Genomic DNA, 24,629 nt, shown 5'->3' on the forward strand with positions numbered 1-24,629 from the left:
TAGGGCCAGATGGCAAAAGTGAAATCAATCAGATCAACATGGTCAGAGAGAGACAGAGGCTGCATCCCGAATGGCACACTATTCCCTGTAGGCTCTGGTCAAAAGGAGTGCGCTAAATAGGGAATAAGGTGCCATTTGGGATGCAAAGAGAGTCAGCTTGTTGCCAAGTCATTCAGCAGATGATGCCCTTGTCCTGGCTGACTTACAACCCCACTTAATATCAATCACAATAGGAAACACTATCTCCAAATGTGAAACAGACAGACAATTGGATTTCATTTCAGGAATAAGCTATTTATTTTAAAAGGCAATTAGACAATTCTCCAAGTGATTCAAGTGTTTCTGGGCACAATTTTCACATTTCAAAACCACGTTGGTTCAATAAGTGGCAAGAAAAAGTATATGAACCCTCTGGAATTACCTGGATTTCTGCATAAATTTGTCAGAAAATGTGAACTGATCTTCATTTTAGTCACAACAATAGACAAACACAGTGTGCTTAAACTAATAACAAAAAAATTATTGTATTTTTCTTGTCTATATTGAATACATCATTTAAACATTCCCAGTGTAGGTTGGAAAAAGTATGTGAACCCCTAGGCTAATGACTTCTCCAAAAGCTAATTGGAGTCAGGAGTCAGCTAACCTGGAGTCCAATCAATGAGACGAGATTGGAGATGTTGGTTAGAGCTGCCCTGCCCTATAAAAACACTCACAAAATGTGCGTTTGCTATTCACAAGAAGCATTGCCTGATGTGAACCATGCCTCGAACAAAAGAGATCTCAGAAGACCTAAGATTAAGAATTGTTGACTTGCATTAAGCTGGAAAGGGTTACAAAAGTATTTCTAAAAGCCTTGATGCTCATCAGTCCACAGTAAGACAAATTGTCTATAAATGGAGAAAGTTCAGCACTGTTGCCACTCTCCCTAGGAGTGGCCATCCTGCGAAGATGACTGCAAGAGCACAGTGTAGAATGCTCAATGAGGTTAAGAAGAATCCTAGAGTGTCAGCTAAAGACTTACAGAAATCTCTGGAACATGCTAACGTCTCTGTTAACAAGTCTACGATACGTTAAACACTGCTGTCCAAAAAAATCATTGTTGCACGTCTGAAGTTCGCAAAAGAGCACCTGGATGTTCCACAGCACTTCTGGCAAAATATTCTGTGGACAGATTAAACTAAAGTTGACTTGTTTGGAAGGAACACACAACACTATGTGTGGAGAAAAAAAGGCACAGCACACCAACATCAAAACCTCATCCCAACTGTAAAGTATGGTGGAGGGAGCATCATGGTTTGGGGCTGCTTTGCTGCCTCAGGGCCTGGACAGCTTGCTATCATCGATGGAAAAATGAATTCCCAAGTGTTTCAAGACATTTTGCAGGAGAATGTTAGGCTATCTGTCCGCCAATTGAAGCTCAACAGAAGTTGGGTGATGCAACAGGATAACAACCCAAAACACAGAAGTAAATCAACAACAGAATGGCTTCAACAGAAGAAAATACGCCTTCTGGAGTGGCCCAGTTAGAGTCCTGACCTCAACCCGATTGAGATGCTGTGGCATGACCTGGAGAGCGGTTTTCACCAGACATGTTAAGAATATTGTTGAACTGAAACAGTTTTGTTAAGATGAATGGTCCAAAATTCCTCCTGACCGCTGTGCAGGTCTGATCCGCAACTACAGAAAAGTTTGGTTGAGGTTATTGCTGCCAAAGGAGGGTCAACCAGTTATTACATCCAAGGGTTCACATACTTTTTCCGCCCTACACTGTGAATGTTTACACGGTGTGTTCAATAAAGACATGAAAATGTATAATTGTTTGTGTGTTATTAGTTTAAGCAGACTGCGTTTGTCTATTGTTGTGACTAAGATGACGATCAGATCAAATTTTATGACCAATTTATGCAGAAATCCAGGTAATTCCAAAGGGTTCACATATTTTTTCTTGCCACTGTAACTTCATTGAAATTATGCGAAAACAACATTGATTCAACCAGTGTCTGTCAATTAAATGGAAGAAAGAATGGTGGGGATTTTCAGGAAAACAGCAATTTAGAAGTCTGTGGTTATCTAATGTGAACGGTGAGGGGAGAAGAGGCAGGTCTTGGTTTGACACACACAGCCATGGCCTATCTTTTATCTGCAGTGTCTCAGATACAACCCCCCCCCCCCCCCCCCCCCGGAATGTCCGCTTACTGGCTTACACTCTGTAGGATGGCAAGGACAATGTCCAAAGAGTGCCAGCAGCACAAATGACGCAAGTAAGAACTCTACAGACAGCTATATTGGTCCTCTAATACAGGACTAGTAAAGGTGCAGTGCACTACTTTTGTGAGAGAAAAAAATTTGCATAAAATATATATTTATATATTCTGATTTTACAGGGGGTCACAGCACCCACAGCACCCACAGCAACCCTACTATGTAAATTGGGTGCTATTTAGGTCCCACTTGACTCTTCCCCTGGTCAAAAAAATATTAGAGGAAAGGACATGGTAGTTTAATCTGTTACACAATCATTATTGTTCCACACTGTTTCATACCAGGGTTCAAATACTATTACAAATATTTTGAACACTTAGCTTTTTTTTCTTCTTTTTTTTGCCTGCCAAGAGTTTTGAATTTTGGAGGTCTTTCTATTGGTTCCATTGTGCCAGGCAAGCTTCATCAGGCCCTAGAGTATTTTAAATGACTTCCAATAGTATTTGAACCCACCCAGGTCTGCACAATAATCTATGCTCCTGGGAGTGCAGCAGGTCAGCATGAAGGCAGGCAGAACAGTGTTTACCGTTCTTTTATGCCAAAGATAACAGTTGTCTGTCTGCTGCATGTTGTTTTGTCTTTCTTTGCGTTTGGAAGCTGTCGATGATCAGAAGGGTAAACGCAACTGTGTGAATAACTTGGTTCTCGTCCACAAAGCTATGTGTGACGCTGGTATGGTGTCTCATGTCCCCTCCTCTACCTCACTGGTTGGCTACTGGTTGGCTACTTTCACAATCCGGGTCGAATGAACAGTATGTTTCATATGGGCTGCACAGCAAAAATACAAGAGGTATCTGGCATAATTTAGCTCTAATAATTATGCTAACATAACGACTATCATTTTCAATTAATTTGGTAAATAGATTTACTTGATGATCTCTAGGCCTATAATCAATAAATCAGGACATTTCCAATCATTATTTTTAATCTCACAACTCAAATGAAGACCGGATGTAAACAAGGCTTCAGCACACTGGCCACCACCTTGATCTTTTCGTAGTGTGCTGGCTCAGTCCTAACGTTATAGCCTGGTGACAACGAGGTTACTGCATGCTTTTATTTTTTTAAATAGGAGGAAACGGGGAAATAACGGACCAGTAACTCCATCTGTGTGCTGGGCTGGAGAACAGTAGCAAGCAGCAGCAACAACCCTGTACGAGGTCTCTACCCGGTGTCTGTCATTACAAGCTGTGAGTAGCTAATACAAGCTGCGCGCGCTCCGCATCTCCTCTCATTCCGGCCCTTTCCACTCAAGGCATTCTCTGTGCGCACCTTACCATGTAGCCAGACGCACAGAGTCGTGCCACATACATTTATTTATTTTCTTGCGTTGACAAATTTTCAATGATCTCGATCTTTTTTACAACTTATTTCAGCATGATGGCAAATGATCAAAGGTTGGTTATTTTGAAAGGTGAATTCAAATGGCAGAGAGCTGTCAAACCTCGTTTCGGCTGAAGGTATTGGAGAGGTGTTTGAGAAGGTTTCATGGTGGGAAATGAAGACCCATTGAACTCAGATAAACGGAATAAAGTTATACATTGGATTATATTTAATCGATTTTAAAGGTAAGGAAAATATAGAAATGTGTCATTATCAAAATGACATGTTATATCTTGTCTTAAAGTTTTCCAACTGACATTTTCTGTCAATTTACGTGAATGAAAAAAGGATCTTGTCTATAATTCTTATTCCGTCATCATGGTAATGAAACACAATGGGAATCATGTGTGTTGATGTTATTGAAATATTGATTAAATATTTAAGCTTAAAATCATACTATCGCTTTACTTTTTTCAAATGTATTGTGACATTCATAGACTGAGTGATTTATGACACTATTTTATCAGATGACTACCATTGGATTAACTCTTTCATGTTGCGCATATTTAAGTTTTGATGGTTCCAATCCCTGACCACTCTCTGTGATCACATCTGAAACGTGGATTTCAATGTTCTGATCATCGGCTCAACAGGGTCTGTTGCTGCAAGAACAAACAGATGAGTAGCTCCTTATCGTCTACTGCAGATTTCCCACACAGCCCTTTAAATCACTGCGCTAAAGGTTTGTGACAGAGTCACTGTGTGCCTGAAAAGACAGAGCGGAGTAAACTGGCAGAACAAGATGGCAAGCTATCAGGTGCATTGTGCCAGTGTTCTACAGTACGTTGAGTTAGAATACGACATACTTCATTTATTTTTTATTTCAACTTTATTTAACCAGGTAGGCAAGTTGAGAACAAGTTCTCATTTACAACTGCGACCTGGCCAAGATAAAGCAAAGCAGTTCGACACATATAACAACATAGAGTTACACATGGAGTAAAACAAACATACAGTCAATAATACAGTAGAAAAATAAGTCTATACACAATGTGAGCAAATGAGGTGAGATAAGGGAGGTAAAGGCAATAAATACATACGGTAGCCTAGTGGTTAGAGGTTTGGGCAAGTAACTGAAAGTTTGCTAGATCATATCCCCTGAACTGACAAGGTAAAAATCTGTCGTTCTGCCCCTGAACAAGGCAGTTAACCCACTGTTCCTAGGCTGTCATTGTAAATAAGAATTTGTTCTTAACTGACTTGCCTAGTTAAATAAAGGTTAAATTAAAAATAACAACAACATGTAAGGATCCAGTGCTTCAAAAGACAGAGCAGAGTAAACTGGTAGAACAAGGTATCTGTCAGGTAGTGCCTGAACAGCACACATGTGGTCTATTCTAAACCAAAGCACTGTAAAGCATTGACCCAGCCAGTGAAGAGAAAGGGGTGTAAACTGGCAGACAATCTATCAGGTGCCTGAACAGAGATCTATTATATTATATTCTAAACCAAAGCAATATAAAGCATTGAGCCTGAAGAGATACAGGAGTAATGTGTCGGAACAAGATTTCAATCTATCAGGTGCAGGATCAGCCCACCGGTGGTCTATTATATTCTAAATCAATACACTGTAAAGCATTAAGACAGCCTTGGTTTATGCGAGCTGGCCCAGAACGTCTTGGAGCAAGATCCTATCTCCTGTTTGTGTAGTGTGAGGCAGCTTGAGTAACCGCCTGGACAGGACGCTAGTCTATGGCAGGGCCTTACCCGAAATCTCATACCTCCTTATCTCCTTAATGCTGAGTGCCAAGCAGAGGCGTATCAGGTCCCATTTTTACTGTCCTTGGCAGTGTGTGAATTACAGGGGGCCGGGGGAGGGGGGGGGGGGGGGGGGGGCTCTGCCTCCTTGAATGAGACATGAGCTCCCCTGAATGCAACAAGGGTCAAACTTTGGGGGGGGGACTGTAATTTATCGGTCCAGTCCACTAGCGAACTATCAACATTGTTTCAACTGGGCCCCTCACAGTTTTCCACGCCAATGAGCTCAGGACAGACAGGCATCCCGTATTTCAGTCTCTTTTTCTATCAGGTGCCAATCAGCCCACATGTTGTCTATTCTATTGAGGCAGTGCCTGAAAAGCCAGAGGGAAGTAATCTGGCAGAACAGTGAATCAGGTTCCTAAACAACCCACAGGAGGTCTTCTAGTCTATTCTTCTCTATATTCTATTCTATTTCATTTGATTCTATTTCATTATATATTTCAATTCTACCACTAGACTTAGATCCAGACTACTGAGATTGAACCACTTGTTGACGAATTGCTCAATGTTGCATTCAATACATACTGTACAGTGCATCTATTCATAGTTCAGTAGCCAACGTCAACCCACCAACTTCAGTTCAACAAGTCCAAATTGTACATCTAAGCATGGAGCAAACATGTTGCACCATGGATCTGAAATGGCACCCTATTTCCTATGGGTCCTGAAAGTAGTGCACTATGTAGGTAATAGGGTCCCATCCGTGATGCAGGATATGATTAGGGAATTACACTGAGTGTACAAAACATTAGGAACACCATGCTAATATTGAGTTGCACCCCCCTTTGCCCTCAGAACAGCCTCAATTCGGTGGGGCACTCTTCGAGGTGTTGAAAGCATTCCACAGGGATGCTGGCCCATGTTGACTCCAATGCTTCCCACAGTTGTGTCAGTTGAGTGTGAAAAACCGAGCAGTATTGCAGTTCTTGACACAGGCTTAAAAATCCTTCTTTAACCTGTCCCCTCCCCTTTATCTACACTGATTGAAGTGGATTTAACAAGTGACATCAATAAGGGATCATAGCTTTTACCTGGCATCACCTGGTCAGTCTATGTCATGGAAAGAGCAGGTGTTCCTAATGTTTTGTACAAATCAAATCAAATGTTTATTTGTCATATACACATGTCTAGCAGATGTTATTGCGAGTGTAGCGAAATGCTTCAGTGTATAGCAATGTTGTGAATTTGGTGCATTGATAGCAACCGCTTCAGTTGTTAGGCTACTCTGTCTCTGGCACGGTAGGTGACGAGCTAGCTTTTCATTAAACAACATAATGAGGATTTCTATCAGCCTAATCGAGGTGTTCTTACAAGGCTGGATTTCTCCTAATGCGACTGTCGCTTTAGGTATAATGCTTCAGGTATAATGCTTTAGGTATAATGCCGGGAGCCGCTTGTGGATTTGACAGCTCTAATGCAATTCCACCTCTGACACTGCCAAACAACCGCTATGTGGGTGTCAGCTAGCGTGGATCTGATAGAATGTAGCCCACGGTCTGCGCCCCAAATGCCACCCTATGGGCAGTGGACACCCTATGGGCAGTGGACACTATGGGCCCTGGTCAAAGTAGTGCAGCACAAAGGGAGGGAATAGGGTTCTATTTGGGACGAACACATGGACACGTGGCCCAGGCAATGTCACCATCTGTTTTACTGTTTTGTTTTCAACATCCCACATACCCCTCCCTCCTATCTGGTGTTGCTTATTTAGCACAACAATACCCATATCTCAGACAACTCCGAGGCAGCTTTCACTGTGCAGGAGGTGCAATGACAAATTGGCATAATGAAACATGTTATGATGTTGATATTATATCAGGTTGGCAGGGGGCATCTCTCCCACTGTGTGCTGACACCGAACTGCACACTAATTTGACTCTGTCACGGCTCACTGATTGTGGTGCCACAGTCCTTCCTTTCTTTCAATTACATAGGCGGGAATCATTTACATACTAATTTGCATTCGTTCCCACCCCCTAATAAATACACGTTTTCTATAACAGTGGAGAGGAGTAACCTTTGGGTTGTTATTTACTGAGGGAAGAATATAGTCTAGTATCAAGTGAAGTGAAGGACAAGCAGTTCTCAGGAAGGGGCTGTGACTGAGTTGACTGAATGACTTCCCTATGGTGTGTGTGTGTGTAGCGCAGTGTGTGTGTGTGAGTGCATACATACATGTACGTGTGTCTGTGTCCATGTGTATGTGCACACGTGTGTGTGTGTGTGTGTGTGTGTGTGTGTGTGTGTGTGTGTGTGTGTGTGTGTGTGTGTGTGTGTGTATGGGCATATGTGTGTGTGTATGTACATGTGTGTACGTGTGTGTTGCAGTGTGCTCGTCTAGCGGACATGACAACATAAACTAGCTGGAAATCTGTACTCAGACTTGTGATAAAAGGCAGAACTGAAGCTGTTCCATTTTGTATTTAAAGGAGAGAGAATTCCCAGGGGAGCTCTCCATACACACACCAGGGCCCTACTGTTGCAGCTTTTAATCTGCTGTGTAATTACATTTGAGAAGGGCCTTTAAGGCTGAATAGTAAAAGAAGTATCCAACATGCTGTGAAACCAATGACTGAGTGCCTGAACAGCTGGGCCCTCCTACAGAGATGTCATGACTCATGTCCCTCACTAATGCTTTGTGTGGGCAGTGATGGCCCAATTCAATATATTTCAACTCATTCTCTGTGAAACAATGAATTGTTCAGTGCCTTCGGGAAAGTATTCAAACCCCTTGACTTTTGTCGTGTTACAAAGTGGGATTCAAATGGATTAAATTGTCATTTTTTTGTCAATGATCTACACAAGATACTCTAATGTCAAAGTGGAAGAACAATTCCAACATTTGTAAAAAATAAAATATATATATATATAAAAAATTATACACTAATATATACTGCTCAAAAAAATAAAGGGAACACTTAAACAACACATCCTAGATCTGAATGAAAGAAATAATCTTATTAAATACTTTTTTCTTTACATAGTTGAATGTGCTGACAACAAAATCACACAAAAATAATCAATGGAAATCCAATTTATCAACCCATGGAGTTCTGTATTTGGAGTCACACTCAAAATTAAAGTGGAAAACCACACTACAGGCTGATCCAACTTTGATGTAATGTCCTTAAAACAAGTCAAAATGAGGCTCAGTAGTGTGTGTGGCCTCCACGTGCCTGTATGACCTCCCTACAACGCCTGGGCATGCTCCTGATGAGGTGGCGGATGGTCTCCTGAGGGATCTCCTCCCATACCTTGACTAAAGCATCCGCCAACTCCTGGACAGTCTGTGGTGCAACGTGGCGTTGGTGGATGGAGCGAGACATGATGTCCCAGATGTGCTCAATTGGATTCAGGTCTGGGGAACGGGCGGGCCAGTCCATAGCATCAATGCCTTCCTCTTGCAAGAACTGCTGACACACTCCAGCCACATGAGGTCTAGTATTGTCTTGCATTAGGAGGAACCCAGGGCCAACCGCACCAGCATATGGTCTCACAAGTGGTCTGAGGATCTCATCTCGGTACCTAATGGCAGTCAGGCTACCTCTGGCGAGCACATGGAGGGCTGTGCGGCCCCCCAAAGAAATGCCACCCCACACCATGACTGACCCACCGCCAAACCGGTCATGCTGGAGGATGTTGCAGGCAGCAGAACGTTCTCCACGGCGTCTCCAGACTCTGTCACGTCTGTCACATGTGCTCAGTGTGAACCTGCTTTCATCTGTGAAGAGCACAGGGCGCAAGTGGCGAATTTGTCAATCTTGGTGTTCTCTGGCAAATGCCAAACGTCCTGCACGGTGTTGGGCTGTAAGCACAACCCCCACCTGTGGACGTCGGGCCTTCATACCACCCTGATGGAGTCTATTTCTGACCGTTTGAGCAGACATGCACATTTGTGGCCTGCTGGAGGTCATTTTGCAGGGCTCTGGCAGTGCTTCTCCTGCTCCTCCTTGCACAAAGGCGGAGGTAGCGGTCCTGCTGCTAGGTTGTTGCCCTCCTACGGCCTCCTCCACGTCTCCTGATGTACTGGCCTGTCTCCTGGTAGCGCCTCCATGCTCTGGACACTACGCTGACAGACACAGCAAACCTTCTTGCCACAGCTCGCATTGATGTGCCATCCTGGATGAGCTGCACTACCTGAGCCACTTGTGTGGGTTGTAGACTCCGTCTCATGCTACCGCTAGAGTGAAAGCACCGCCAGCATTCAAAAGTGACCAAAACATCAGCCAGGAAGCATAGGAACTGAGAAGTGGTCTGTGGTCCCCACCTGCAAAACCACTCCTTTATTGGGGGTGTCTTGCTAATTGCCTATAATTTCCACCTGTTGTCTATTCCATTTGCACAACAGCATGTGAAATGTATTGTCAATCAGTGTTGCTTCCTAAGTGGACAGTTTGATTTCACAGAACTGTGATTGACTTGGAGTTACATTGCGTTGTTTAAGTGTTCCCTTTATTTTTTTGAGCAGTGTATATCTTGATTAGATTGGTATTCAACCCCCTGAGTCAATACATGTTAGAATCACCTTTGGAAGCAATTACAAATCCCTGAGTGGTTTTCTTCCTATCTGGCAACTGAGTTAGGATGGACACCTGTATCTTTGTAATGACTGGGTGTATAGATACACCCTCCAAAGTGTAATTAATAACGTCACCATGCTCAAAGGGATATTCAATGCCTGCTTTTGTTTTCTTTCACCCATCTACCAATAGGTGCCCTTCTTTGTGAAGCATTGGAAAACTTCCCCTAGCTTTCTGGTTGAATCTGTGTTTTAAATTCACTGCTCGACTAAGGGACCTTATAGATAACTGTATGTGTGGGGTACAGAGATGAGGTAGTCATTTTAAAAAGCATGTTAAACACTGTTATTGCACACATAGTGAGTCCATACAACATATTATGTGACTTGTTAAACAAATATTTACTCCTCAACTTATTTAGGCTTGCCATAACAAATGGGTTGAATACTTATTGACTCAAGACATTTGAGCTTTCATTTGTAAAAAAAAATATATATATATATATATATTTTTTTTTTTAAATCAATTTTGTATTCAGGCTGTAACACAAGAAAATGTGGAAAAAGTCAAAGGGTTTGAATACTTTCTGATGGCACTGTATATTTTATCACAAATGGGATCCAAATCAGGGAACATGTGCCCTCGGTTAATGGGCTTTAATGGAGCATGATGCCTATGCATTCGTGGACAGGATATAGGTCTATCCCCATCGATTTTCGAAGATCATGGGGATTACCCAGTACTGATTACCACAGGCTGACTGTAGACAGAGGCTGCAGCTGAACCCGCCAACCAAGTCTCTCTCTCAACAGACACCTCCAGGACCAGGGTCCTCATTTATAATGTTATGTACATTTCACACTCAATTTCTGCGTGCGCCATTTCTGAAAAGTCTGTGCACTTACGATAATACTGAGATTTATAAACGTGGCGCAAGCCATACATTGCATGTTTCCCGTTATATATCAGACGTGTCATAAAACTGTGTGCGCCTGAACGAGCATTAAAACTCTGCCTGGAAGACGCCCTCCATTCACCTTTTATAGAGACAATAACGTTCTTTATTTCCTGTATAATGTGGAACTATTGCCATTTGGCCACTGCATGCAAATGACAAATTGTTGTTCAATATTTAGTTTATCAACAGAGTATTGGGTTTATACTGTATGTCCAGCTTTGGAATAGGCTCTGAGATTAAATAGGTAATGATGTCGCACTCCTATTGCACATCAATATTGTAGCCTAACCATACTGTCAACGATTATTTATGTATGCAGGGCTTACAAATGAGGCCCCAGGAACCAATGGTCTGGAGTGTGATTGCAACACAGGTAACACAGTGGTTACCACGTTACATAAGGACATTAGTAAATATATACCCAATGCATTGGAGGTAGGGGAGAGCAAGCTGCCCTGTGTGCCAGACCTGGGTTCAAATAGTATGTGTTCTTTGAGTGTTTGATCGAGTCTGTCTGGAGTGCCAGAGGGGTGGGGTTTACAGTTCTGGGACTATTTCATTGGTTCCATTACACCAGGCAAGCTCAATCAAGACCAGGTAAAGTATTTGAAATAATCTCAAATAGTATTTAAACCAGGTCTGCCTGTGTGGTTTCAAAAGCCATCCCATCTCTTCCTGGTTTGAGCCAGGTTATTATTACAGTAGTCTGTGATGAGCATAGTTTTATTGCAACAGCACAAGCGTGGCACACTCAATAAAATCCTAATCAATTAAGTCAACAGCATGTGCCATCCTCGGAGCTGAGGGGGGCAGAATTACCTGCATTGTCTGGAAAGGCAACCACTTTTAGTTATGCTACAGTCTACACTTAAGCATTTGTAGACAGTCATAATGGTCTTCATATTGTTATAGTCAGTGGTGTAAAGTACTCAAGTAAAACTACTTTAAAGTACTACTAAAGTAGTTATTTGGTATCTGTACTTGACTATTTACTTAACTACATTCCTAAAGAAAATAATGTACTTTTTACTCCATGAAACCCAAAAGTATTCATTACATTTTGAGTGCTTAGCAGGACAGAAAAATTCACAAACATATCAAGAGAACATCCCTGGTCATCCCTACTGGCCCTGATCTGACAGACTCACTAAACACACATGCTTTGTTTGTAAATTATGTCTGTGTTGGAATGTGACCCTGGTTATCCAGAAAATAGAAAATTATGCCTGTTTAATAATATAAGGAATTTGAACTAACTTATATTTTTAAGTATATTTGAGCAATTACATTTACTCTTCATGTGTAAGTATATTTATAACCAAATACTTTAAAGATTTTACTCAAGTAATAATTTACTGGGTGACTTGCACTTTTACTTGAGTCATTTTCTATTAAGGTGTCTTTACTTCTCCTCAAGTATGACAATTGGGTACTTTCCCCACCACTAGTTACTGCTAATATAATAAACTAATCAAATGTGTTTAAGCCCAGCTTGGACAAAAAGGGTGCTAAACAGCTTTGAGGTTTATTAGGGACAAAGAATGTAAGATTGTTTGTAATGAAAATCTGAGGGGGGAGGGGAACAGAGAGTAAATGTACATTTACATTTCGTAACTGTGTGCTGTTATATTTTGGGAGGCTTTTCAAAAATGTTTGTTCCCTAGAGAGAGAGACTGAGAGACAGAGAGAGAGCGAGAGGCACCCCACATTGATTCTGTTATTTTCTTCCATCCATGCAGGTGGGATGTCATAGTCAGAGTTCCTTGGATATCTGAGAGACATTGAGGAACCAGAGCCACCATGGACTCCTGGGTGTTCCCCTCCTCCCTCCCCAACCTAACCGAAGAACCCCTGATGTACGACAGCTTTATTCTGGGCAACGAGTCAACGGAACCCAATGGTACCTATACGGGCGACAACACGTTCAACCAGACCAGCACCATGGTCATCACCTTCCTCTACTTCCTGGTGTGTGGTATCGGTCTCTGTGGCAACGCCCTTGTGATCTACGTCATTCTGCGTTACGCCAAGATGAAGACGGTCACGAATATTTACATCATGAATTTGGCAGTCGCAGATGTTCTGTTCATGTTGGGGTTACCGTTCATCGCCATTCAGCTGGCGCTGGTCCACTGGCCGTTCGGTGCGGTGCTGTGCCGCGTGGTCATGACCGTGGACTCACTCAACCAGTTTACCTCCATCTTCTGCCTTATGGTCATGAGCATCGACCGCTACCTGGCCGTGGTGCACCCCATCCGGTCCACCAAGTGGCGCAAGCCACGTATGGCCAAGACCATCAACCTGGCGGTGTGGGGGGTGTCACTCCTGGTCAACCTGCCTATCATAATCTACAGCGGTTTAATCACCAAGCACAACAGTTGCTTCTGTACCATCGTGTGGCCGGAGCCTGAGGAGGCCTACTACACCGCCTTCATGTTCTACACCTTCGTCCTGGGTTTCTTCCTCCCGCTCATGGTCATCTGCCTGTGTTACCTTCTCATCATCATCAAGGTCAGTCTCATGGTCACCTGCCTGTGTTAACTCACCATCATCATCAAGGTCAGTCTCATGGTCATCTGCCTGTGTTACCTTCTCATCATCATCAAGGTCAGTCTCATGGTCACCTGCCTGTGTTAACTCACCATCATCATCAAGGTCAGTCTCATGGTCACCTGCCTGTGTTAACTCACCATCATCATCAAGGTCAGTCTCATGGTCACCTGCCTGTGTTAACTCATCATCATCATCATCAAGGTCAGTCTCATGGTCACCTGCCTGTGTTACCTTTTCATCATCATCATCATCAAGGTCAGTCTCATGGTCACCTGCCTGTGTTAACTCACCATCATCATCAAGGTCAGTCTCATGGTCACCTGCCTGTGTTAACTCATCATCATCATCAAGGTCAGTCTCATGGTCACCTGCCTGTGTTAACTCATCATCATCATCATCAAGGTCAGTCTCATGGTCACCTGCCTGTGTTAACTCACCATCAAGGTCAGTCTCATGGTCACCTGCCTGTGTTAACTCATCATCATCATCAAGGTCAGTCTCATGGTCACCTGCCTGTGTTAACTCATCATCATCATCATCAAGGTCAGTCTCATGGTCACCTGCCTGTGTTAACTCACCATCATCATCAAGGTCAGTCTTATGGTCACCTGCCTGTGTTAACTCACCATCATCATCAAGGTCAGTCTCATGGTCACCTGCCTGTGTTAACTCATCATCATCATCATCAAGGTCAGTCTTATGGTCACCTGCCTGTGTTAACTCACCATCATCATCAAGGTCAGTCTCATGGTCACCTGCCTGTGTTAACTCATCATCATCATCATCAAGGTCAGTCTTATGGTCACCTGCCTGTGTTAACTCACCATCATCATCAAGGTCAGTCTCATGGTCACCTGCCTGTGTTAACTCATCATCATCATCAAGGTCAGTCTCATGGTCACCTGCCTGTGTTAACTCACCATCATCATCAAGGTCAGTCTTATGGTCACCTGCCTGTGTTAACTCATCATCATCATCATCAAGGTCAGTCTCATGGTCACCTGCCTGTGTTAACTCATCATCATCATCATCAAGGTCAGTCTCATGGTCACCTGCCTGTGTTAACTCACCATCATCATCAAGGTCAGTCTCATGGTCACCTGCCTGTGTTAACTCATCACCATCATCATCAAGGTCAGTCTCATGGTCACCTGCCTGTGTTAACTCATCATCATCAAGGTCAGTCTTATGGTCACCTGCCTGTGTTAACTCACCATCATCATCAAGGTCAGTCTTATGGTCACCTGCCTGTGTTAACTCACCATCATCATCAAGGTCAGTCTCATGGTCACCTGCCTGTGTTAACTCATCATCATCATCATCAAGGTCAGTCTCATGGTCACCTGCCTGTGTTAACTCACCATCATCATCAAGGTCAGTCTCATGGTCACCTGCCTGTGTTACCTTTTCATCATCAAGGTCAGTCTCATGGTCACCTGCCTGTGTTAACTCACCATCATCATCAAGGTCAGTCTCATGGTCACCTGCCTGTGTTAACTCACCATCATCATCAAGGTCAGTCTTATGGTCACCTGCCTGTGTTAACTCACCATCATCATCAAGGTCAGTCTCATGGTCACCTGCCTGTGTTAACTCATCATCATCATCATCAAGGTCAGTCTCATGGTCACCTGCCTGTGTTAACTCACCATCATCATCAAGGTCAGTCTCATGGTCACCTGCCTGTGTTACCTTTTCATCATCAAGGTCAGTCTCATGGTCACCTGCCTGTGTTAACTCACCATCATCATCAAGGTCAGTCTCATGGTCACCTGCCTGTGTTAACTCACCATCATCATCAAGGTCAGTCTCATGGTCACCTGCCTGTGTTAACTCATCATCATCATCATCAAGGTCAGTCTCATGGTCACCTGCCTGTGTTACCTTTTCATCATCATCATCATCAAGGTCAGTCTCATGGTCACCTGCCTGTGTTAACTCACCATCATCATCAAGGTCAGTCTCATGGTCACCTGCCTGTGTTAACTCATCATCATCATCAAGGTCAGTCTCATGGTCACCTGCCTGTGTTACCTTTTCATCATCATCATCATCAAGGTCAGTCTCATGGTCACCTGCCTGTGTTAACTCACCATCATCATTAAGGTTATACTTGTTTTACATCGTTCTGCCACCACTACAGTGTCCATATTAGGACATCCTCAGTGTCACCTGCTGAGACCAAGGCTGACCTACATAGATGAGACTGACAACTCCATGACTACTGCCGTCTTTCTATCCTTTTCATTTGAACCTGACTAAATTGTTGTGACCTATCGTATGTTGTAATGGTAGCACAGTATGTCTACTTTAATCTATCGTTTTCTTCTTTTGATTTTGCCTGTGCGGTGAAGTGCCTTGAGATGTAGCTATATTTACCTATATTTAAAAGTGGGCTATACAGATAAAATGTATAATTATTACTACTATTAAAGTGAAGTTCTCAGGGATCTGTGTCGGGTCTAATATTTATGTTTTTTTTAAAGAGTGCTATAGAAATAAAATCTATCATTTTTTAGGTGAAGTCGTCAGGGATCCGTGTTGGGTCCACTAAGAGGAAGCGCTCGGAGAGGAAGGTGACCCGCATGGTGTCCATCGTGGTTGCCGTGTTCGTCTTCTGCTGGCTGCCCTTCTATGTCTTCAATGTGACGTCGGTGACAGGAACCATCTCCACCACGCCCTTCCTGAGGAGCACCTTTGCCTTCGTGGTGGTCCTGGGTTACGCCAACTCGTGTGCCAACCCCATACTTTACGCGTTCCTGTCGGAGAACTTCAAGAAGAGCTTCCAGAACGTTCTGTGTCGGAAGAAGGTGGGTGGGCTGGATGTGATTGAGCGCAGCGACAGCAAGCAGGACAAGTCGCGCATGATGAATGACCCCACGGAGACTCAAAGCACGCTGCTCAATGGAGACCTGCAGACCAGCATTTGATGCTTGATAATTCTAACGCATCCCTTATGTGTGATCTATACAGACATCTTTGATTTCACATCAACACTCCCTCACAAGCTCATCACACACAAACAAATAAACTAACAAAACGCACGCATGCACACACACACAGAAACAAACACACACTTGTTTTGCAGGTGGAATCGGTCATCCTGCCCTGTTACCATGCCCTATGAACAGCTCACATAGGGGGAGTGATTGTAGTTGATCTCATGGTGTGATATTTTGTAAGCATTTTCTTCCCCCTGTGGACGAGGTGAAAAAATGCCAGAGGAACTAAGCCCTCATGGTGTCTGCTCCTCAACGGCTGTTATCACGTTCTTTATGTCTCCTATCTCTGTTTACCAACTCTCTCTTTACTTTCTCAAAAGACATACAATGATATGACAGTGGGTTTTCCTGGTCGTAAAACCCATACATTGTGATATATTCATAAAGGAGAGAATACTAACTGTAGTTGTGACTTTGCTCTCTGGTGTTTGGGTGGAAAGCTGAAGACTTGTACTGAGTGTATTGATGCTGGTGGACAGTGACAGGATCATGTGAGGACCAGAACAGAGTTGTGTTCATTAGGCCCCAAATGGAAGAAAAGGGACTGAAACCAGGAAGTGTTACCTGAACTTGTCTAATAAGAAACATGTGTTATCCACTGCAGAGCATTTTGCCATGTTGTGTCCTGATAAGTCCCAGACGGTTACCTACGGTTACTGATTGACAGCAGATGAGACTTAACCATGGAGAACAAGGATTCCTTGCACATATGTTTACACTAGCAGGGTGAACCTCCACCTCAATCTGTCTTTGTCACATTGTCCTGTAGCCGAGATAAATACCAGACTAGGATGTAGGAAGTATGCCAAAGTGAGACTAGGACTATAGCAGACTCACTGTGTAAATATTGTCTGTTTACAAAGATTGTGTGTTCAAAATGGTGGGCTCTGCAGAATGTGGAATTAGTAACATGCCTCTATTCTTAGATACTGTATTACTTAACACAACAGTGAGCAGCAGGCCACATCTCCTCTGGATCACTACACCAAGGTGTAGTTTGGTTATCTAATGACTTACTACAGAGAGAGGAGGAACAGTAGAGATGCTGGGACTACTTTGAAATGACATAAAAACACATGATATCCCACATGGTTAATTTGCTGGCACAAGTCCTGCTGAGACTTATACTGCCCAAATATGGACTCCGTAAAGTCAGTTTAACATTATGGTAGACCTTAGTGCTTTTTTTTTAACCTCAGAAAAGACACATATGTGCTGTGGACAAATATTCATCAGTGAGTCATGGACCTACAGCATGCAGCTGAACAGAGTCACAAAGTTGGAATCACATGACCTAATGGTGACTGTATGAAGTCCCCTGACAACTATGAATGCACCTTTACTATGTAATTTAACAGTTTCTCTGTGTGTGTATGTGTGTGTGTGGTGTGTGTGTGTGTGTGTGTGTGTGTGTGAGAGTGAGTGTACACGTGTGTGTGTGTGTGTGTACTGTACACAGTGTTTTATTTGATACAGCATTCAGTCCAAGGCCATGATTAGTAGAAGTGTAGAATGAGTAGATATTGAACCCAATATGGGTACCAGGTGACCTCACCAGGAAAAACTCAGGGCCCAAATTATTATTCTAGCCCAGAGTGTTTCTCGGTCAGATTATTATTATTATTCTAGCCCAGAGTGTTTCTCGGTCAGATTATTATTATTATAGCCCAGTGTTTCTTGGTCACGTTATTATTATTAAAGCCCAGTGTTTCTCGGTCAGATTATTATTATTATAGCCCAGTGTTTCTTGGTCGGGTTATTATTATTATAGCCCAGTGTTTCTTGGTCAGGTTATTATTATTATAGCCCAGTGTTTCTCGGTCAGGTTATTATTATTATTATAGCCCAGTGTTTCTTGGTCGGGTTATTATTATTATAGCCCAGTGTTTCTTGGTCAGGTTATTATTATTATTATAGCCCAGTGTTTCTCGGTCAGGTTATTATTATTATAGCCCAGTGTTTCTTGGTCAGGTTATTATTATTATAGCCCAGTGTTTCTTGGTCGGGTTATTATTATTATAGCCCAGTGTTTCTTGGTCGGGTTATTATTATTATAGCCCAGTGTTTCTTGGTCAGGTTATTATTATTATAGCCCAGTGTTTCTTGGTCGGGTTATTATTATTATAGCCCAGTGTTTCTTGGTCGGGTTATTATTATTATAGCCCAGTGTTTCTTGGTCGGGTTATTATTATTATAGCCCAGTGTTTCTTGGTCAGGTTATTATTATTATAGCCCAGTGTTTCTTGGTCGGGTTATTATTATTATAGCCCAGTGTTTCTTGGTCGGGTTATTATTATTATAGCCCAGTGTTTCTTGGTTAGGTTATTATTATTATAGCCCAGTGTTTCTTGGTCGGGTTATTATTATTATAGCCCAGTGTTTCTTGGTCAGGTTATTATTATTATAGCCCAGTGTTTCTTGGTCGGGTTATTATTATTATAGCCCAGTGTTTCTTGGTCGGGTTATTATTATTATAGCCCAGTGTTTCTTGGTCGGGTTATTATTATTATAGCCCAGTGTTTCTTGGTTGGGTTATTATTATTATAGCCCAGTGTTTCTCGGTCGGGTTATTATAGCCCAGTGTTTCTTGGTCAGGTCACATGATCAGAAAGGGTGCAGAGTCCTACTATAGAGATGAATGCTGACATTTTGTTATATTGACGGTATTAGCATGGCATTGACCAAGGCTAATCACTAACCAAACTGCTGCTACAGTGTATAGACTCCAATGTGTGCTGTAATTGTCAAGTCAACATTGTCATGTTGTGGTTGAGAATCATTTAATTCATTTTTCGTCCAAGCTGAATAGAACTGTTTGATAGTTTAGATAGCAAAGACAATGCATTTTTCAATCACTATTGTCCAGTCCTGTTTGAAACCATCCCTTGTCACGTTTCACGTCATTCATAAATTGTTGCTATTGCTGTTATGTTGCTGTTACAGAATAATGTCCAAGAAAGACCAGTTTTTGCTTCAGCAGGTATTGAATACTGTAGTCGTCTTCATTGCTGTAAATTAAGCAGCGCTAATCTGTTTCTCCGTCAAGAAACATTTCTTCAAAGCCCAAAGAACAAATCCAGTCTGATCAGTTACAATTCAAAATGGCAGTCGTCAAAAACACTGCAGGTCATGCTACAAACACCGATAAATCTCTACCGCATCGTGGATTCGTTATTTGAAATAGTTACCCTTAGTTTGGCAGCTGATTGACCTGCATCTGACCCACATTTTATAGCTGGTCTTCAGGCTTGCCGAGTCATGTCGTGTTTGAGATGCTGAGCTCATCACAGGCTACCCAGGCCTAGGGAAGGACAATCACCCACCTACCCCATACTATTTCTGAGAGGTCAAGTCTACTCATCCCAGGCCACCCATCCAGGCCTAGGGCAGGACAATCACCAACCTATCCCACACTCTGTCTGTGAGGTCAGCTCTGGCACGCTGGCATATGGAGCATTACCACTGGGCACACACTGGTTCAATCAACATTGTTTCACGTCATTTCAACGTGGAATAGACGTTGAATTGACCTCTGTTCCCAGTGTGCCCTCGCTTTGGGAGGTCAGAGGTCACGCTGAGGCCTCCAGTCTGAGCAATGTGAATTTGAGAAGGGCTAGAAAACATTGTAACCCTGAAGGGGTGCAGCAGTGTTCATTCTACTCCCCGTCATCATCACTCCCTTCCCCTACTCCCTAAATCTCACAGGCATAACCTGTGGATCTATGCCTATACGGTAGTGTGTACTATACTGTAGATCTAGCTAGAACAGTCAGTACATAGCCTTCTCCTCTTAGATAAAGGTTCACCTGACCTAAAGTTAGTCATAGACATGCTGCCCAATTTGCCTTAGTTTGTCCCCTGTTCAGGCTCTGGCGCCACACTCCTGTGTATGTGTTTAATGGCCATACATGTGTGTGTCTGTGTTCGTCTGCCATGTATGAGTGTGTGTTTCGTGGGAATGCTATGTGTGTGTGTTTTGTGGCTATACATGTTTCTGTGTGTGTGACAAAACAAGCCTCCCACCCCTAGGCCTCAGCATCCCATCCTCCATTCTGTCTCCTGAACAAGAGAAGCGTACAGTATGAGTGATTCATCCCTCTCTTATCTGTCCTGAAGACACATGATGACTGTTGCAAATAGATCCAACTCAAAGACATTTCACTGACAACTTCTGGTAGGTTCTTTTGATTATATATTACATACATACTGTACATACACACACACCGGTCAGTTTATTAGGTACACCTCCATGTTCACGTGGCCGTGGCTTGCTATATAAAACCGAAAGCCAGGCACAGAGGTATTCAGTTACTGTTTGATTGAATGTTAGAACAGGCAAAACGAGTCACCTAAGCATCTTTGAGCGTGGTATGATCGTCGGTGCCAGGTGCGCCAAATCTGGTATCTCCAAAACATTCGCCCTCCTGGGCTTTTCACACCCGACAGTGTCTAGGGTTTATCGAGAATGGAGCGACAAACAAAAAACATCCAGTCAGCGGCAGTCCTGTGGGCCAACACAGCTCGTTGATGACATCTGCACAATTGAATTAGTAATTAGAACAATTCATTTTAAAGGATTTCTTTGGTTGTATTTACACAGTCACACATTTAGGATATTTTCCCCCACTAATTGGTCTTTTGACCAATCACATCAGATCTTCTCACATCAAAAGACCAATTAGTGAAAAAAAGATCACAATTGTGGTGACTGTGTAAACACAGCATCAATAGCCTTGTCCAGATATGCATGCATTTCTGCCAAACCCCTCTGACACTCAATGTTGTCTTGCCATGCCGTACATGACAAACACAGTCAGAGAAGTTGGCCGCTACATCAACAGGTAGAAATAACTGTTATATAAACCACCGGAGGTTGGTGGCACCTTAATTGGGGAGAACTGGCTCGTGGTAATGACTGGAGCAGAATTAGTGGAATGGTATTAAATACAAACACATGGTCTCCAGGTGCCATTGATGCCATTCCATTTGTTCCGTTCCAGCCATGATTATGAGCCGTTCTCCCCTCAGCAGCCTCCTATGATATAAACTAATGTATTGGATTGTCCTTACATTTTGAATACCATCACATTTTATTTGCAATTGACAGAGCAGTGGTTCCCAACACTGTTACGTGTGAAGGAGAACACAGGCTTCGTAATCTGGCTTCAACCTCCATTATGACTGGCCGCTGTATCTTTGCTTAGTGAAAAACTTTTTCAGAGCTTTTTTGACAAATTAAAAATCTGACCATGGCTTTTTTTTTTTAAACATTTTTTTACATTTATCGTGCTTATTAGACTTCATTTGAGATTACAATATTACATGCTGTTGTGGGTAATTTGTTAGGATAGCAGCAGATTTTCATCCAACCATGGCACTCTGGCTTGGCTACATTGTCTGTAGACCTTACACATCCTACAAGTGCTGATGTAAATTGATATGTTATTAGCTATACAAAGTTTCAGGCTGTTGTAGAACTGTTGCAAATAGCTAGCCAAAATGGTTATTGTGATATAAAGGGCAACTCTATAGCCTCCACTCACCATCTGTCCAATACTATTATTCTCAGTAGATAGAAGTTGCCGGCTGCTGTGGATGATGGTTGATTATCTTACGGTGACCATACTAGGACACGCTCCCGTCCATACTAGGACACGCTCCCGTCCATACTAGGACACGCTCCCGTCCATACTAGGACACGCTCCCGTCCATATTAGGACACGCTCCCGTCCATATTAGGACACGCTCCCGTCCATACTAGGACACGCTCCCGTCCATATTAGGACACGCTCCCGTCCATATTAGGACACGGTCCTGTCCATATTAGGACACGCTCCTGTCCATATTAGGACACGGTCCTGTCCATATTAGGACATGCTCCTGTCCATATTAGGACAGCTTCCTAATAGGACAACGTATCACCTACCCTCAAGCATTACCACCAAGGGAGACAAGATCTGACCCTGTATCAGCGGTTAGGAACAACTTCTACCCACTCTACTCTTCTCAACTAGAGTCTGTTGCTGAATGGTTTCATTTGTTTGCCTCTGTACAAGGAATTAGTATTGCTCAGGAGCATTTTCTCTCTCTGATTCCATTTTGCCATTATGTCTTGTTTTTGTACAAAATATATATTAAGCATTGTTAATATTATTGCTGTTCCTTAGAAATATTGTTCCTTTGTTTGCTCATAAACTTTTGAAAGTTGCATGTATGCGTGTGCTTCTTCATGAAAGGCAAGAGAGTTGATCTCCTTACCACATTGACAATCATGATGTACACAGTAAGCCTAAAGTCCTGACTTTAATAAGTGTAAGAGATTCGAGTATTGATTAATAATCACAAAATCCAAAAACAGAATACATTTAATCACATCGCATCCCTATCAGAGCCCAGGAGCACTCAGTGAAACACTGCCCCTCTGTGGTGAAAATACGCTACTAAATGAAACAGTGACTATATTCTCCATGGTGTCTTTTCCTACTCGAGCCTCGTGATTTCTGAATCGACAGTGAAGGCTGCTGAGGAGAGAACGACTCATAATAACGGTCAGAACGGAGCAAATAGAATGGCATCAGACACCTGGAAACCATGTGTTTGATACCACTCCACTGATTCCGCTCCAGTCATTACCACGAGCCCGTCCTCTCCTCAGCAGACATAACCAGATAATTCCATACCTTACCAAGGCCTGTACTCCTACTGTCTTCCATCATCTAGCTAATAATAATAGGGAACCAGTTACTACTGGAAAGTCTAGGGGCGGTTTCTTGCACACACTTGTCTTGAACTAAAAAAAACAACTCAATGGACAATGTACACAAAAGTAAACCATCAAGTGACTTTAGTCCCACACCAGTCCATCAGGTATCCATGTAGGAGCACAGCAAGCAACCATCTCTCTCATCACCACATGGCATCCAGAAGTCCTGAACCAAAGATTGTAGGTTAGCCACAGCCTTCCTCCAAACTAAAGTTGCCCCAGTAGCACTGACAGTATAGCTAGCTCCTGCAGTAGAAGTGCAGTCTAATCTCTGCACTTGCAGTATGCAGTCTATAAACATACATTAAGCGGATTTCCGGGAAGGGTGAATGGTGTCCCATTTTTTAATTTAGAACTATTGTACTCATGTTGTACTATACCTGTGAGACCACATACAGCCTCAGCCAGTATTCACTAGTATCCACATCTGTGGCAGGCAGTTCTCCATCTTCTGTCTCTGTGTTCGTGGTTTACCTACAGGGATGTGTTCAGTTTGGTGAAACACTGAGCTTTAAAGACAGAATATGAAATGGTGTCAGCTATTCATTCTATCGGACATTCATTTCTACTAAATGCATTTCTATCCAAACGTTGTCATTCTACACCATGAAACTGCACACTACACTAGAGAAAAGATGGAATAGATTTGAAACGGAAGAAATCAGGCAATGGACAGAGTATGTTTTAATTAAAGAGAAAAAAGGACCACATGAGTTCTGAGTTTATTCACTGAAACGGACGTCTCTCCTCTCACCTCGTTACACGTTAGGGCTGCGTTCCTGAATGACCTCTGGGTGGCGCTCTTCTCTCAGACCGCCATGATGCATCAGACGCCTTGGTGGTGTGACCATTTAAACGTGTGATTTCTCTGTTCTTCTACCATCTGTTCTGGCTCAGGGTTCAATAATGGACCATCTGTACCAGACCAGAGGATAGACATGGTTTATTTATTTGTATTGTTTGTTTCCCGAGCAGCTGAACCAGACCAAAAGTGTTGCGGTATCAATGTGGTATACATTTTTCCCCACATTTCTTTTTTAAATCTTTACATACACAGTGATATTCAAACATAAAATACCTAATAACACATTTGTGTTCTTTCTTTTTAGAATCAGAATTCAGACAGCATACTGATAGGATAGAGAACTGTGTTACTGCACTGCAGAGACAACGTACCACAAGCCACATTGGGTCGTTCACATCAGGGCACGCAATGGATAACGTTTTAAAACGTTTTGCCACGGAAAACTTAAATGAGCTTTTCTCATGGGACAAGCCCAAGCAGTCCCTCCCAGTTTGTGAGTTTTCTATTTGGTGCCTAATGAACAGGACCTTAGTCTGAACAAGCCACGTGTGGTTGTTGTGGATAATAAGAGAACACTGCTGGATTCAAAACTGGAGCGGGTGCAGCAAACAGACAGTGC

General features: G+C 42.8%; 1 protein-coding gene across 1 annotated transcript; it reads left to right on the forward strand.

Annotated features, from left to right (window-relative positions):
• The first annotated feature begins 3,004 nt into the window (after window positions 1–3,004).
• LOC106606408 (somatostatin receptor type 2) lies at window positions 3,005–22,650 on the forward strand. Its single transcript, XM_045719852.2, has 3 exons — window positions 3,005–3,833; window positions 12,627–13,398; window positions 15,960–22,650. The coding sequence occupies exons 2-3, from the start codon at window positions 12,688–12,690 to the stop codon at window positions 16,368–16,370; spliced, it is 1,122 nt and encodes a 373-aa protein (XP_045575808.1). The 5' UTR covers window positions 3,005–3,833; window positions 12,627–12,687; the 3' UTR covers window positions 16,371–22,650.
• Window positions 22,651–24,629: the final 1,979 nt, after the last annotated feature.

Source organism: Salmo salar, chromosome 06 (assembly GCF_965601325.2).
Source record: "Salmo salar chromosome 06, fSalSal1, whole genome shotgun sequence".
NCBI lineage: Eukaryota > Metazoa > Chordata > Actinopteri > Salmoniformes > Salmonidae > Salmo > Salmo salar.

Coding starts and splice junctions, on each gene's coding strand:
- LOC106606408 (XM_045719852.2), top strand. CDS start 12,688: ATGGACTCCTGGGTGTTCCCCTCCTCCCTCCCCAACCTAACCGAAGAA. Junction 13,399..15,959: donor ACCTTCTCATCATCATCAAG/GTCAGTCTCATG, acceptor ATCATTTTTTAG/GTGAAGTCGTCAGGGATCCG.